This window comes from Salvelinus namaycush, chromosome 19 (genome assembly GCF_016432855.1).
Source record: "Salvelinus namaycush isolate Seneca chromosome 19, SaNama_1.0, whole genome shotgun sequence".
NCBI classification, from domain to species: domain Eukaryota; kingdom Metazoa; phylum Chordata; class Actinopteri; order Salmoniformes; family Salmonidae; genus Salvelinus; species Salvelinus namaycush.
The window spans coordinates 9,765,361-9,779,825 of record NC_052325.1 but is presented as its reverse complement, the minus strand read 5'-3'; the positions used below and the strand labels follow the sequence as shown (position 1 = coordinate 9,779,825).

At 38.5% G+C, this 14,465-nt stretch overlaps 3 protein-coding genes across 3 annotated transcripts; all 3 read left to right on the top strand.

Moving 5' to 3' along the window:
• Nucleotides 1–1,092: 1,092 nt before the first annotated feature.
• On the top strand, nucleotides 1,093–2,693 carry LOC120063732 (homeobox protein Hox-D11a-like). The gene is made up of 2 exons (XM_039014027.1): nucleotides 1,093–1,782; nucleotides 2,426–2,693. Exons 1-2 carry the CDS (start codon nucleotides 1,188–1,190, stop codon nucleotides 2,656–2,658), a joined length of 828 nt encoding a protein of 275 aa, XP_038869955.1. The 5' UTR covers nucleotides 1,093–1,187; the 3' UTR covers nucleotides 2,659–2,693.
• A 4,331-nt stretch (nucleotides 2,694–7,024) lies between these two features.
• LOC120063730 (homeobox protein Hox-D10a-like) lies at nucleotides 7,025–8,883 on the top strand. Its single transcript, XM_039014025.1, has 2 exons — nucleotides 7,025–7,902; nucleotides 8,542–8,883. The coding sequence occupies exons 1-2, from the start codon at nucleotides 7,164–7,166 to the stop codon at nucleotides 8,814–8,816; spliced, it is 1,014 nt and encodes a 337-aa protein (XP_038869953.1). The 5' UTR covers nucleotides 7,025–7,163; the 3' UTR covers nucleotides 8,817–8,883.
• Nucleotides 8,884–12,189: 3,306 nt separating this feature from the next.
• LOC120063729 (homeobox protein Hox-D9a-like) lies at nucleotides 12,190–13,649 on the top strand. Its single transcript, XM_039014024.1, has 2 exons — nucleotides 12,190–12,860; nucleotides 13,185–13,649. Exons 1-2 carry the CDS (start codon nucleotides 12,302–12,304, stop codon nucleotides 13,427–13,429), a joined length of 804 nt encoding a protein of 267 aa, XP_038869952.1. The 5' UTR covers nucleotides 12,190–12,301; the 3' UTR covers nucleotides 13,430–13,649.
• Nucleotides 13,650–14,465: the final 816 nt, after the last annotated feature.

Sequence of the window (14,465 nt, the reverse complement as noted above, 5' to 3'; positions counted from 1 at the left end):
GACGAAATCTAAATTGAACCTTTGCTGGAATAATACATTATGGCCTTTGTATTGCATTTCAAAGATGATGGTACATGATGGTATATTCTCCTACATTTCTTTCATATTTCCACAAAGTTAAAAGTGTTTCCTTTCAATGGTACCAAGAATATGTATATCCTTGCTTCAGGGCCTGAGCTACAGGCAGTTAGATTTGGGTACGTCATTTTAGGCGAAAATTGAAAAAAGGGGCCGATCCTTAAGAGGTTCACTACAGTATACAATGACATTCTAGACGATTCTGTGCTTCCAACTTTGTGGCAGAGGTTGGGGAAGGCCCTTTCCTGTTTCAGCATGACAATGCCCCGTGCACAAAACAAGGTCCTTAAAGAAATGGTTTGTCGAGATCGGTGTGGAAGAACTTGACTGGCCTGCACAGAGCCCTGTCCTCAACCCCATCGAACACCTTTGGGATGAACTGGAACACAGACTGCAAGCCAGGCCCAATCGCCCAACATCAGTGCTCGACCTCACTAATGCTCTTGTGACTGAATGGAAGCAAGTCCCCGCAGCAATGTTCCAACATCTAGTGGAAACCCTTCAAAGAAGAGTGGAGGCTGTTATAGCAGTATAGGGGGGACCAACTCCATATTAATGCCCATGATTTTGGAATGAGACGTACGACGAGCAAGTGTCCACATACTTTTGGTCATGTAATGTCTGGTGTAATATATATTGAACTAACATGATGCGTAAATCGCCTACTTCCCTAATAGCGCGCACATATAGTACACGAAATAAATACCGACAAAGTTGTGGGTTTGCCATTATATAACTCCAATTCTGTTGCATTGATGAAATCTCTCAGGGATTGTTCACTAATGTCTATATCACAAGGTCAAGCACATATTTACAAAGGAGTCGTTTCTAAACCCAGGAAACCAATGAACTAACTTTTGTGTGCGGTCAAATGAGTTGCTCTAGTTATTAATAATGACTGATATTGGTATATAGTAATTCCTTTACTGGATCACATGAGAAAAACTACCTCAGGAATCGATCAAGATGAATTGCACGTCAGCCTACGTTTCCGATTTTTTTCTCCCTCGCGGATCCTTTCCACACGCCTATGGTGCAATAGATGGACAAAGTTTAACGCACTCGAGCTACAAATTCCTTTCGCTATAGCAAAAGAGAGAAGAGGAGAGATGTCGGAGTACGATGAGCGTAACAACTGTGTGTCAAATATGTATTTACCAAGTTGTACATATTATGTTTCGGCGCCTGATTTTTCATCAATCTCCTCGTTTTTACCCAAGACTACTTCGTGTCAAAATAATTGTCCTTATTCTTCCAACATAGCTCAAGTCCGACCTGTTCGAGGAGTGGCTTTCAGGGACTATGGACTGGATCACCCAAGCAAATGGCATTACAGGGGCAATTACGCGTCTTACTACTCAACGGACGAGATAATGCACGGAGACTTAATCCCGTCATCAAACAGGGCGGAAATTATATTAAAAAATGATTCCTTGTACGGGCATCACGGCGGTATGAACTCGCCATGCAATTTATTCACCAATGTCGGCCGAAATGGGGTTCTTCCACAAGGGTTCGATCAGTTCTTGCATACTGTTAACTCTGAAAAGCCCAACTCTGGGCCCGAACACTCAAAACAGAAGGCAGACTTCAGTCTCCCCGGAGATGCTGCGTGTAATAAACAGACTTCAGACCCAACTGAGGACATAGACGACCATGATTCTTCTATATCAAACTGCCCCGGGGACAAGAACAGCAGCCCAAGTAGGTACAAGCATTACATGGGTTATAGTAAGTCCACAACTTAATCGGTCCGATTTTATGTGCCCCTTTATAAGCATACAACGGTTTTATATACCCCAATAAGATTTACTTTACTGTTGTAAAAATATTTACGATGGGAAACCAGTTTAGGTGAGCCATGCTGCAATACTTCTGATGTATTTATCTGAATAGAAGTCGTCTGACTCTCTTGCACTGTGTAAATTACAATGCAGCCATGTTTATCAGTCTTATTTGTTTATGATAGTGCATTTACAAAGTAACAAAGAAATGATATAACCAGGAAGGTAGGATATGCTAATGTTCGAGATACATGACACATAAAGGTGAAGGGGTTATCGTCAGCTGCATAATAATATTTTACCGATAACGTCGAAACGAACCGTATAAGACAGTCAAATAAAATATTCGTGTGAGTTTCTACGTGTGTATGTGCGCGCTCACTCGCACTCGCTCCCGCATCTCTGTCTGTGTGTGTTAGCGGCTGCGCGCGGGAAGATCATTTTGTTTACTCAGCTAAGTTTTTAATTATATGTTCTGTACTAACACTTGTATTGTACCAACTTCTGATCTGACCTACATTGTACTACATCTGTGTGGTAAAACAAGTGTTTGTCCGGTTTAGGTTCTTCAAAGTCCAGAAAAAAGAGATGCCCCTACTCCAAATTCCAGATCCGAGAACTTGAACGAGAATTCTTCTTCCACGTGTACATAAACAAGGAGAAGCGGCTCCAGTTGACAAGGAAGTTAAACCTGACAGATCGACAAGTGAAGATTTGGTTCCAGAACAGAAGAATGAAAGAGAAAAAGCTAAACCGGGACCGGTTTCGGTATTTCACTGGAAATCCTTTATACTGATCTTTAGCATTTAGAGGAGCCATAAGTGCTTCCCACCCCGTTGTTTTTGTTGTTGGTACATCTCACAATCTATACAAACAACCGGTGAAACACCGCACAACAAAACGGAACATTGCAAACAGGCTGAATCTATCTATGCAACTCTTTTTGTATCTGCCACTTAAATACTTACCTCAATGAACACATGAATCCTGTTATTTAATATAAGATTCAATCCAGTGACGAAATCATTCAGGAGACATCGACATGATGTTCCTTTGCATATTATTACGGTAATTAATTGTAATATCTAGGCTATGTAGGCCTATCCCTTACTTTTGTACTTATTTAAATGTACACGATAATGTGCTTTGGTGGACTCACAAACATTGCAGTAAGCAACGCGTACTTTGATTACAGTAATCAACGAGTGTAATAAGTAATTTACAATAGTAGAATTGTGTATGCATTTAATAGACACATGTTATGTATATTGTGGTATCAAATAAAGTACACATGGCAAATGTAGTTATGCGTTACCTCAAATTATTGCAATCACGAACTCCTTTCGGCTTTGGTCAGGATCCACATTTGGCATAGGGAGAAATTTATGCATCATTTTATACAATTCAACAAGGTTTTTATAATCTCCTATAGGGATGCTCATACCAAAGCAATCTGATATTGTTGATTTTATAACGTACTAAGTACCAGCACTGAAGTTGGTGGTTATGTGAATAGACCATAGAGCGAATATCTTCTTAATAGCCTTTTGTTTCCAAGCAGAAGCGCCTCTTATTCGCTTCAACTTCAAAGTTTAGACTAGACCTTTTATCCCTTTATGTTGTCTTACACTACGGCTGTTTACTAAACCTTGAACCGTCTAGACAGCATAATAAAAACTAGCTGTAAATGTGTAAATTGGAGGCTATTGGACCCTCTGGCCACTCCAAATGCGGCCCTACTCCCAAATAGTCGAGACAGATGCAGTCCTTTCTTACTTGTCAAGCTATTGAGTTATACATGTAGAAAATCTAAATGTATAGGCAATGACCAAATGTATATATATGTTTAGTATATATTTTTTATATTTAACTTGAAATGGCATGCCATTATTAAAAGGGAATAACTCCCGTGCGTAAAATGACTATGTTTGGTTTGGCAGCTTAAAAAAAACAGTGGTGTTTTTATTTGTAATGTTGTCAGTAGCCTACTAACGATCAAATATTGTTAATTTCATATACAAACGTTATTTGATGCCTTTGAACTTCTAGTATAATGTCAAGGTCGTCACCTCTCACCTTTGAAAAAGTAGAGGCGCCTTTTGGCTCTTCTCCTTGACAACCGACGCCTGAATAATATCTGCACTGCAGCGGGATTCCAATATGGCTGCGAAGCAGTGATTTTTCTTGTATGAAAAGCAATCAGATCCAGCGATACAGTTTCGTGTTTGAAGTTGATATACCTGTCTCCTATACTAACCAATTGAGATGTTGCATTAAATGTAACGCAATATACGTCAAATCACGCGCAAGCTTCTGATGTGCCAGCATTACGCACGACGTTATAGTCATACAACAATAGTATATTATAGTTTAGCTTTTGTAACAACATTATAGTTTAGCTTTTGTACCAACATGGAAAACCAAAACAATTTTTTGAATCAATGGTTTAATTCCAAGCAGCGTGTGAGTCCCTCGTGTATTATAGCAGACATGAACAAATAAAGGCAGTCAGGTAACTAAAAGTGAAACAGTTAATTAATATAATCCTGAATAAACCTAAATATGTATTTTTTGAGGCAGGGGAATGACCACTTTTAGCATACCGGTAGTAGGTTTTGGTTATTCTTTTCGCTGAGATAATGTTAGCGCATCTGATCATTCGAAATGTAGCCGTAGGAAATCAGTAATATAAGATATGTTTGGAGATCAATCACAAACACACATGTCAGTCAGTCTTGCGATGGTTGGCATATTTTATTAGGTTTTTGGTTTAGGAAAATGTTGGGTCGGAAAATATTGTGCAGACACTGCCAGTGAACTCCTCGTTCCCATTCTAACCACACGAGGGCAGACGTGTAGCACATTTGGAGTTTGTTCATGAAAACACACGTATAGGTACTTACAACTGTGATCTGGAAAACTATTGAAAAGCTGCTAATGTTTTTGTTGGGGGTTTGATGAGAGAATATAGCCTACGTTCGGTGATCTCAACTTTAGAGGTGACTTGGGAAATAGCTTTTTTTTTTAAAAACATAATAGCCCAAGCAGACTGTGTTTAGTTAATGCATTCCATGCATTGCAATCAAAGGGACACCATCACTGTTTCTAAGAAGTAGTAGCCTAACACCACCATCTTAAAGTTGATTAAACATTAGCTTTAACTATGTGGATATGTACACATGTATACACAGCCGTGGTGGGAGGAGCTGTAGGCTCATTGTAATGGCTGGAATGGAATTAATGGAATGGTATCAAACACATCAAACACATGGAAACCACATGTTCAACTTCGTTCCAATCATTCCATTCCAGCCATTACAATGAGCTCGTCCTCCTATAGCTCCTCCCACCAGCCTCCAATGGAGACACCAAGCCCAAGTTTAACCGATAGATTTGCATGATCTTTGGTAATTTGTTGTTATGGACATGACTTGAAATATTACTGGGTTAAACTTAATTTCAGTTGAAACCCTGAAGTAATAAAAAACAAAGTGAAGTTATAAGGCACATGGCCTATCTGGATTCCTCAATCGACCTAGATTGTCGTGTGCATGTTTTTTTTTATTTAACTAGGCAAGTCAGCTAAGAACATATTCTTATTGTCAATGACGGCCTAGGAACAGTGGAAAATAAGAATATGTTCTTAGCTGACTTGCCCCTGCCTTGTTCAGGGGTAGAAGTGTACCTTGTCAGGTCGGGGATTCGATCTTGGAACCTTTCGGTTACTAGTCCAACGCTCTAACCACTAGGCTACCTGCCGCCCGAATGGATTATACTAGTTATTTTGATTTGGACGACCATTTGGCCTTGTCTAATAAATATGTTGTCTTACTTTCAATCCATATTCTCTGATAGTGTAAAATTATTTACAAAAAAATGTGATCTCTAAAAGTGTAAACCCTAAAATGTTGAGTAGATGTTGAGTAGATGTTGAGTAGACCATTAAGGTTTGATACCTTAATTAAAACGGAACCCAAAGAGTACCTTCAAAAGCATGCATATTTTTCTGGTTCACGCATTTTACTAAATTATTTGCTTAGTTATTAAATCTCTTATAATACCCGTCTGAATACCTGGATGATTTCGTTAAATGCTGTGTTCCTGCAGTTCAAAAACAATACGCTGCAGGCACACTGATTCTTAACACATTTTCTGGCTTTAATAGAAGCATATCGTCGGCCTATGCCTGATTTTTTAAATGTAATTTACAATTTTCTTGAGGTTTACACAGTCAAGTATATCCTTCTTGTGTTTGGTAATCGACATACACCAACCAACTGAGGTAGGCCTTTTCAACGTTCTTCTAACATTCTTCGTTTTATTCAGCCAAATAACCGGGGTGTCAAATAGACACCCCGTTTGTATGCTTGTTGATTTCTCTGTGTACAATACAAATCAACATTGTCTACCTATTTGCAAACCTGGACCTGTTATACGGATGAGATGCTGAGTTGAGAATAGGCTACTATGGGGAGCGTGTTTAGCTCCGTAGGGTTTTATTATTAAATGCGTAAACCTACTTTCCCAGTCCGTCATATAGGTCACAAATACAGTGTGCCGTACCCTGAGCAGGCATTCAAAGGTTACAAAAATGTTAACAAAATGTAGAACCGGGCAATCGATATCACCTTTCCTTGTAATTTAGTTTTTTAGAGGATAATATCCTAAACCAGACACGGTTTATTTAAGAATTAAATTACACAAATAAAGATATAGGCCTATAATAGCCAGATTTAGTTGAAGTTTTGGTTGAAATGATTTAAATAGCCCACCTAATGTACATGGACTATTTTCGGTTAGGATTATATTTCCATCACCACACCGTGTGATTAGAAATCGTTATTTTATTTCATGTCAAAGCTTTGACGTGTATGACTGAGTAGATTATTCGTGTGAATTAAAATGGTCTTAAATGTATTTAAATGTGCCAAAGTAAGGGAATTGGAGCTTGATGTAACGGTTAATTATCTTAAGGTTAAATCCATGTTCATCCTTAGTTTAGACTTTTTGTTCTTCATATCAAGCAAAGAAGACAGGCTAAATGTTCAAGATGTCCTTTGTCAGTCAGTTTGAATCAATTTCAAGTCTGTGTTCTAGGTGTCGCTGTTGACCACGTCTGCTTCCTAGTTATGAGTCAATGTTTCCATGTGATGGGAAAAGAGTCTGCGTCTCAAGGCCATTTTCACATTTCATCGGTGAGGTTGTCATGTGGCAGAGAGGCATCCTAAGCAACACGGACATTGTTTTGCTAGATATGTCAGCCTACAAACGACATCTCTCTCCTTTTAAAACTTCTACAAAATGTCCTTTCCCAGCAGCTCTCCTGTTACGAATAGTTTTGTAGTTGATTCGTTGATTGGCGCTTGCAGGACTGACCGTTTTTACTCCAGCAGCAACATGTACATGCCGTCCGGTGCAGAAATGGGAATTTACGGAATGCAAACCTGTGGACTCTTGCCGTCTCTCGGTAAACGAGGGGACGTCAACCACCAAAATATGGGCATGAATTTCCACCCTTACATGCCTCAAATTGATAACTGGACAGATCCCAGTAGACCTTGCGGAATAGAGCAACCATCCAACCAAATGCCCAATTGCACATTTTCACAAAACATTAAGGAGGAGAGTAATTTCTGCATGTATTCCGACAAGAGAGCAAAGGTCAACTCTTCCGATGTCCCTGTATATGCTAATATAATCCCCGAATCGTGTTCAGTTGACTGCCCCGAGATCCCTGTCCCAGGGTATTTCAGATTAAACCAAACCTACTCGACTGGGAAAGACCAGGACTATGGCCACGAGAAGACAAGTCCAAACATCACATTCATGCAGCTCAACAGAGTTACTCCAAAACCGCAGTTGTCTTCCTTTTTTGTCGAACTGGAAAGGAAAACGGCCGAGATACCGCATAACCCGGAGACCAGCCAGACACCCATCCCCGCGGAAATCCCGGATCCTACGTCCACCGCGCAACGGGAGGAGAACTGTTCCACTGAATCTTCAGTCTCCAGCCCAGAGTTGACACAAAGAGAATCTAAAGGTAGGTACATTAAAAGGATGACTCGTATGGCGGTATCATAAAAGCCAATATAAAACACAAACAGCCCTAAAGTCGTAATGTTTAATGAGAGCCTTACTCAGGTTGCAGTAAAAGGCTTTTTACAGGAAACGGTTCAACCGCGGACCAGACATGTCTGCATCAATTACGATTTTATATTTAGGTTTTCTTAATTGATTTGTTTCTTTGTTGATAGTAATAGAACGTTAATTTTAATTTTTTGGGAAATATATATATATATTTATGTGTATATTAACACCTAGGAGAAATAATGCCTGTAGTCTGTTTTGTATGTTCATCCTCAGTGTTGTGATGATACAGAAACCGTCTCTCACAAATGTGTATTTTAGTTGGTTTAAAATATTAATTCGGTCAAAAAACGTAGTCGTGTAATTTAGAGAATGTGTTGTTATTTATGCCTATACCAGTCTCAACACGTTTGATCCACGACTACCAACTAATAATACTCATATAACACGATATCAATATACATTTAAACATGATATCCTTCTGACCAGAGCTGTGTGACTAGTGAAAACATATTTTAATTTATTGAAAAATCTGAGTGATATGTTCATATTTTGTCATGTTAAAACATTTGTTGATTTGATTACATTTCAGACATTAAAACGGACCCTCCAACGAGCAATTGGTTGACTGCAACAAGCGGCAGGAAGAAAAGATGCCCTTACACAAAGCACCAGACGCTTGAATTGGAAAAGGAGTTTTTATTCAACATGTACCTGACTCGAGAGCGCCGTCTAGAGATCAGTAGAGGCGTCAACCTCACCGACAGGCAAGTCAAGATCTGGTTCCAAAACCGCAGGATGAAGCTTAAGAAAATGAACAGTGAAAACCGAATTCGGGAACTTACCTCAAATCTCACCTTTTCGTGAGTTTGCTTACGGAAAGCTTGATTTATTGTCTTTTTCCTCTAAGCGGTGGTGTGGTAGCATCGGACTTTTGGGTTTTTTTCACCGAAACTGTGACTGACTGCTATTTTATTTTCATGTTTACATGGTGACGCATTGTGTATTTTGAATATATTTTATCACAGGGTACATTAATAACGTCTTAAATTATTCAAATTTACTATGTATCCATTATTAACGGTTTGGTTTGATTGAGTCTGACTTGTTTGGAAGCTAATTTTTCGGACATGAAAACACATTTATCGATAGTGGATCCAAAGTTATACATTCGTTTAGAATTAAGCGCTAACTCTTTAGCTGAATCGTAATCATATAAACGTTTATGTAGCATAAATGTGATGAGCAATGTTAATGAGTGTAAATCTTACGCATGTTTGTGGCATGTATCCTGCAATAAATTGATTGTCAAATGTAATTTCTTATTTCAGTGCTTTGTCTTGCAGTAGACATAAGCTTTTTCATTAAGACAGATTTTACATGACATTTTAGTCGCTTAGCAAATTCTCCTATCAAGAGGACTTACAATTATGCATTCATGTATATCAGATGTATAAATAAATGTAACAAAACAGAGAACTATTTCAGAAATTTGTAGGAGCCCGCGATAACGTTATTTTAGTTCCGCTAGAATTATTAGTGACTGGCCGTAGTTTCACATTGTTATGTGAACCAATCAAATTAAGAAAACGAATATTCACAACAAGTCTCATTGCGGTATACGTCATATCTCATGTAGGTGCAACAGCAATTTCACAAACATCCCTATTTGAGCGTTGGCCTATGCCATTCAAGGACTAACAGGCCCAGGCTATCTATTGACCAATTAATTAAGTATGACTCTTATTATTAGTTCATTGCTAGACCTATTGTCAATTAGCATTCAGAAACATGTCTGTATTTGAAAATAGCTTGTGAAGTTGAGTTGTTTTGTGAATAAGCTATCCAATTGGTTTCTAAGGCCTATATGTGGTGTACACACACACACACACACACACACACACACACACACACACACACACACACACACACACACACACACACACACATACATATATATATATGTATGTATGTATAGCCTACAACCTCAACTCTGGACCTCGAAGCCAGTGCCACAGCTTTTTTTCATTGTTTCCCTCTAATCTCTAATCAGGGACTGATTTAGACGTGGGTTACCAGGTGTGTGCAATGAATTATCAGGTGGAACAGAAAACCAGCGAGCCAAGCTTCGTGGGTAAGAGTTGAATACCCCTGGCCTACTACATGTTTAATTCCCTAAACTTTGATGTCAGGCTTTGTGCAAGGAGCTACTTGGAGCGTTCAGAGACTGTAGGATACTTATTTAAATAATCAATATACACACTAATACATCTATTAAAATACACAAAATACACATGAATACTTCTATTCAAACACACAAAAAAACACACTAATAGTTCTATTCAAACACACAAAAACAAGCCTCGTATCCTATTCATGCCATGAACCTAAACATTTTATTATATTTACACGGATCTGGGAAGGTTCCCAACTACCTACAAAAACAGCCATTGGGGTCCGGATATAGGAACTTCTTAGAAAAACGGGTTTATTAGAGTTCCCAAAGAGGTTACAGAACCGTTTATTCTAATAGTGTAGGCCGTCATTGTGAATAAGAATTTGTTCTTAACTGACTTACCTAGTTAAATAAAGGTAAAATAAAAAATAATAAAAAACAAAAAGAGCAAGGAATAGGCCTAGAAGAATATATAAAATACTTTTCTTATCACAACATTGATACATCCAATAGGCTATCACCTAAACAGCAACCTCTTATCATATATAAGGACTACAATAATGTGTTTTACTTCGGGTTAAAACCGTAATCATTAAAATACATTTAATTGATTACATATTGGCCAAACATTATGTCATGATTCAAAATATCAGATATTAGGTTGTTATTTATGTTGATGTGGTTAAATGTCATGAGGTGGCTTTTTTTTGTAGGCTTATACTGGCAGATCGCTTTGCCCAGTAGTAGACGTATCTGCTGCCCCTGTGTATAGAAGTCCAAGCCAAGTTTATAACTCTATCCGGGTAGACTATTTGAATTCGGTACACACTATTTTCCTCTTTCCTCTGCCTCTCTTTTACACACGAATTGCACACCCCCATGTCCAGACGAATGAACGCTGAAACAAACAAACACACACACACACCAACAACAGATTGCATGGTTTTATTTATCAATGGCCTGCTTGGCCACGTCATTATTTTTACAACACTAGTTAAAGCAGTAAGGTATAATGCTCTATGACGTGTTATAAACATTTGTGAGCCTTTATAATGTCTTCTAACAAGGCTTATAATATGTTGCCTAGCTCAAACTAATGCAATGTTCACTTTCTGCAGAAAAATCGGGTCCCTAGTGCCTGTCTGGGCCTAATGATGTTCAAGCACAAATTCATTGGCAGGTCGCCGCCATGTTGTTTGTCCCCATGTGAACATTTGTGTGATAATCAGTTCTGTTCCTTCTTTCTCGTTGTTTTTGTTCCATCGTGGAAATGTATTTGAAATAAATCAGTTGACAGATATTATTTACGTTCGTATTCATCTCTTGTTGAGAGTTTACAAAAGTAGGCTGTTTGCCTAATCAAGAAGTCATGTGTTCTCAAAACATCTCAAAATCTTAAATCCAGACCTTTAGACATCACTCTGCGCAGATCCACTTCGTTGCGCCAATAGTCCGTTTTATTGTGGGCACATGAATGTATAGTCAAACGCACCTCATAAATATTTTATTGATACACATAAAATAATTATTGCTCTCCTCTAGATAAATACAATCAGTATACAAATAACACTTCCTAGTTCAAACTTACAAGACCAACCAAACTAGTGAAAGTGACTAGTTTAATAAAAGCTAACAATTTAAAACAGAGTCGGTGCAAAAAAATGATCCTTATTTTACAGCATGTTATTACATTTATTTAACGAGGACTTACAACTGGTACTCTATAAAATGTTTTACAAGCATTGAGTGTATGATATACTTTATGGCGATATCTTGTGAGAGAGTTTACACACATAATATGGTGTGGCGTCAATGTTGAGTGGTGGCTGTGAAATAAATGTGTGCATGAGGTTAATCTATACGTAAAACAAATAGACCTGCACCATCCTAAACCGTATGCACATTCAAAACGTCCACTAACACATCATTACTTAAAGTTTGACATTCGTTCTCCTTAACCATTCGGTTTCTATGGCATTCTTTAAATAAAAAGGCGAATTAAACATAGGCCTATACCATTACAGCGGACTGATTTACTCACTGCGTTGGTAAATATGATCACGTGATTCATGTAACCAATCCCTGAAGAATGAAGCCAGCAAAAATACTGTGATTGTTCAGTGGAAAGGTTTCCATAACAGTGTAACCTTTTATATGACTACGAAGGGATCCAAAAATGTCGACCAGTAGCACTCTAAGTAACTATTATGTGGACTCTATAATGGGGCATGAAGCAGAGGACGTGTACAGGCCACGCTTTGTCCAGTCTCCGCACAGTACGACCTCAATGCCACCAGGTGTTGGGGACAATGCAGATTTTTCCTCCTGCAGTTTTGCACCCAAGTCAGCCGTTTTCCCAGGGTCTTGGTCCTCGGTTCACACGCAGTCCACCGCCGCAGTGTCAGGGATTTACCATCCTTACGTTCAGTCCCACCTCTCCGCAGCAGACAGCAGATATGTGCGGTCGTGGATAGACCCAATATCTAACAACGTTTCTTTCTCCGGGTTTCACTATAACAGCCGGCATTATGGAACAAATGGAACCAAGCCCGAAAGTTTACCACTGAAAAGGACTGAGAGTGCCACTTTTGAGACAGAGACTCCGGTGGTTGTCCCTGGCCCTGGTTATGCTTGTGGATTGTCCGAATGCCCGAAAAATGTGGCCAAAGAGAGCGTTGGCAGTGATACTTCGAATCACAGCGAGCCTAAAGAAGAGAAACAACAACTTGACCCAAGTAAGTAAACGAAATTGCTCCCTGATTTACAACTTTAAGAACTGTACGAGCTGGGTGTGTAAAATTGGAGGTTTTACTAACCTATAAAAGTGTCTAGTTTATACCACGGACCGCAAAACACTGCCTACGGATGTAAAGTGGGTATTTAACACAAGCGTGTGATGATAATTGCGTCAACAAATTCAGTATTATTATTATTCTTTAATTTTTTTACAAATATACAGTTATTGATTCTGATGCTTGTATTTGCCACATTCATTGTTTGTTTATTTCATTTTCATGCTATTTCTCATGTGAGTTTCAACTTTTTCCTCTGTTCTCCAGACAACCCTGCAGCAAACTGGATTCATGCACGTTCGACAAGGAAGAAGCGATGTCCATATACAAAATATCAGACACTAGAACTGGAAAAAGAATTCCTTTACAACATGTATTTGACACGAGATCGACGAAACGAAATGGCTCGAAATCTCAATTTAACTGAAAGGCAGATCAAAATCTGGTTCCAGAACAGAAGAATGAAAATGAAAAAGATGAACAGAGAGAGGGGCAGTAAGGATCACTTATAGCCCATGCTAGAGTGGATGTGTAATCGCTCGCCTTTTGATGTACCATATTGTTGTGATTACTTGGAATAAAACGTGCTTTCTTTCTTTTGTTGGTTTGAATCTAAGTTCATGTCGAGTCTTAAACGAATTACTCCACAACTCGAGTATTTATGCCCAGTATGGGCCCACGGGAATGTGCTTGCGTATCGTTTTCTTCGTGGTGTATTTGAACAATGTCATGTTTTCAGAGGATACATTTGTGCTAATATTTTCAGTGAATATTGTAGGCCTAATTTAGTGAAAGACCCATCACGCAAATTGGAAATTATATAACTTACTTAAAAGGTAGAGGCTGACTGACTATGTTGGAAGGCTAGGACTAGAATTTAAAATTAAATGATCATCTTTTTTAGTATTTATAATAGTTTCACGGTGTTTTTTTCCCTGAGGTTAGTTTTGAAAATAGACATGATTGGGCGTAGCCTTAATCTTAGCATATTCCTGCATTCTCCGAATCCAATTCAAGCTGTATTTAAGGTTCCCTTGCACTAATGCAGTAGTTTGCAGAATTGAGAGGTAGGACTAATAACGCCTTATTGCAAAACTTAAATTATAACTATTTGCTGACTAGGAAAGTAGGACTAATGAGAAAATGTCGTTCTCTTAAATAAATGCATTTGGTTAATCGGTATGAGAGATTCAATGATTAGATATTTCGTTGTATTTTTTTTTTTTTAAGGTCAGCAGAATTAAACAACATAAAGTGCCATTTGGTATACTGAGCTCACATTGTAGAATTGTTTTCATAATATGAATTTGGCTTACAAGGTGGTTGGATTTCACTTGAATAGGAGAATGATGCATTGTTTAAAGAGGTAATAAAGTATTTATGATTGGGAGAGGTGTTGCACTGATCTCCAATTTATTGTCCAACCTGTACGTATAATTGCGTTAAAGCAGGAAGAACAGTGGTCCCATAAAGCTATATAGATGGCTAGACGTCTGGTCTAAATTACTTTATGAGCCAGGGTAACTCTCTCCCTTCAAACCCTCTTAC

Coding starts and splice junctions, on each gene's coding strand:
- LOC120063732 (XM_039014027.1), top strand. CDS start 1,188: ATGTCGGAGTACGATGAGCGTAACAACTGTGTGTCAAATATGTATTTA. Junction 1,783..2,425: donor GGACAAGAACAGCAGCCCAA/GTAGGTACAAGC, acceptor TGTCCGGTTTAG/GTTCTTCAAAGTCCAGAAAA.
- LOC120063730 (XM_039014025.1), top strand. CDS start 7,164: ATGTCCTTTCCCAGCAGCTCTCCTGTTACGAATAGTTTTGTAGTTGAT. Junction 7,903..8,541: donor GACACAAAGAGAATCTAAAG/GTAGGTACATTA, acceptor ATTACATTTCAG/ACATTAAAACGGACCCTCCA.
- LOC120063729 (XM_039014024.1), top strand. CDS start 12,302: ATGTCGACCAGTAGCACTCTAAGTAACTATTATGTGGACTCTATAATG. Junction 12,861..13,184: donor GAAACAACAACTTGACCCAA/GTAAGTAAACGA, acceptor TCTGTTCTCCAG/ACAACCCTGCAGCAAACTGG.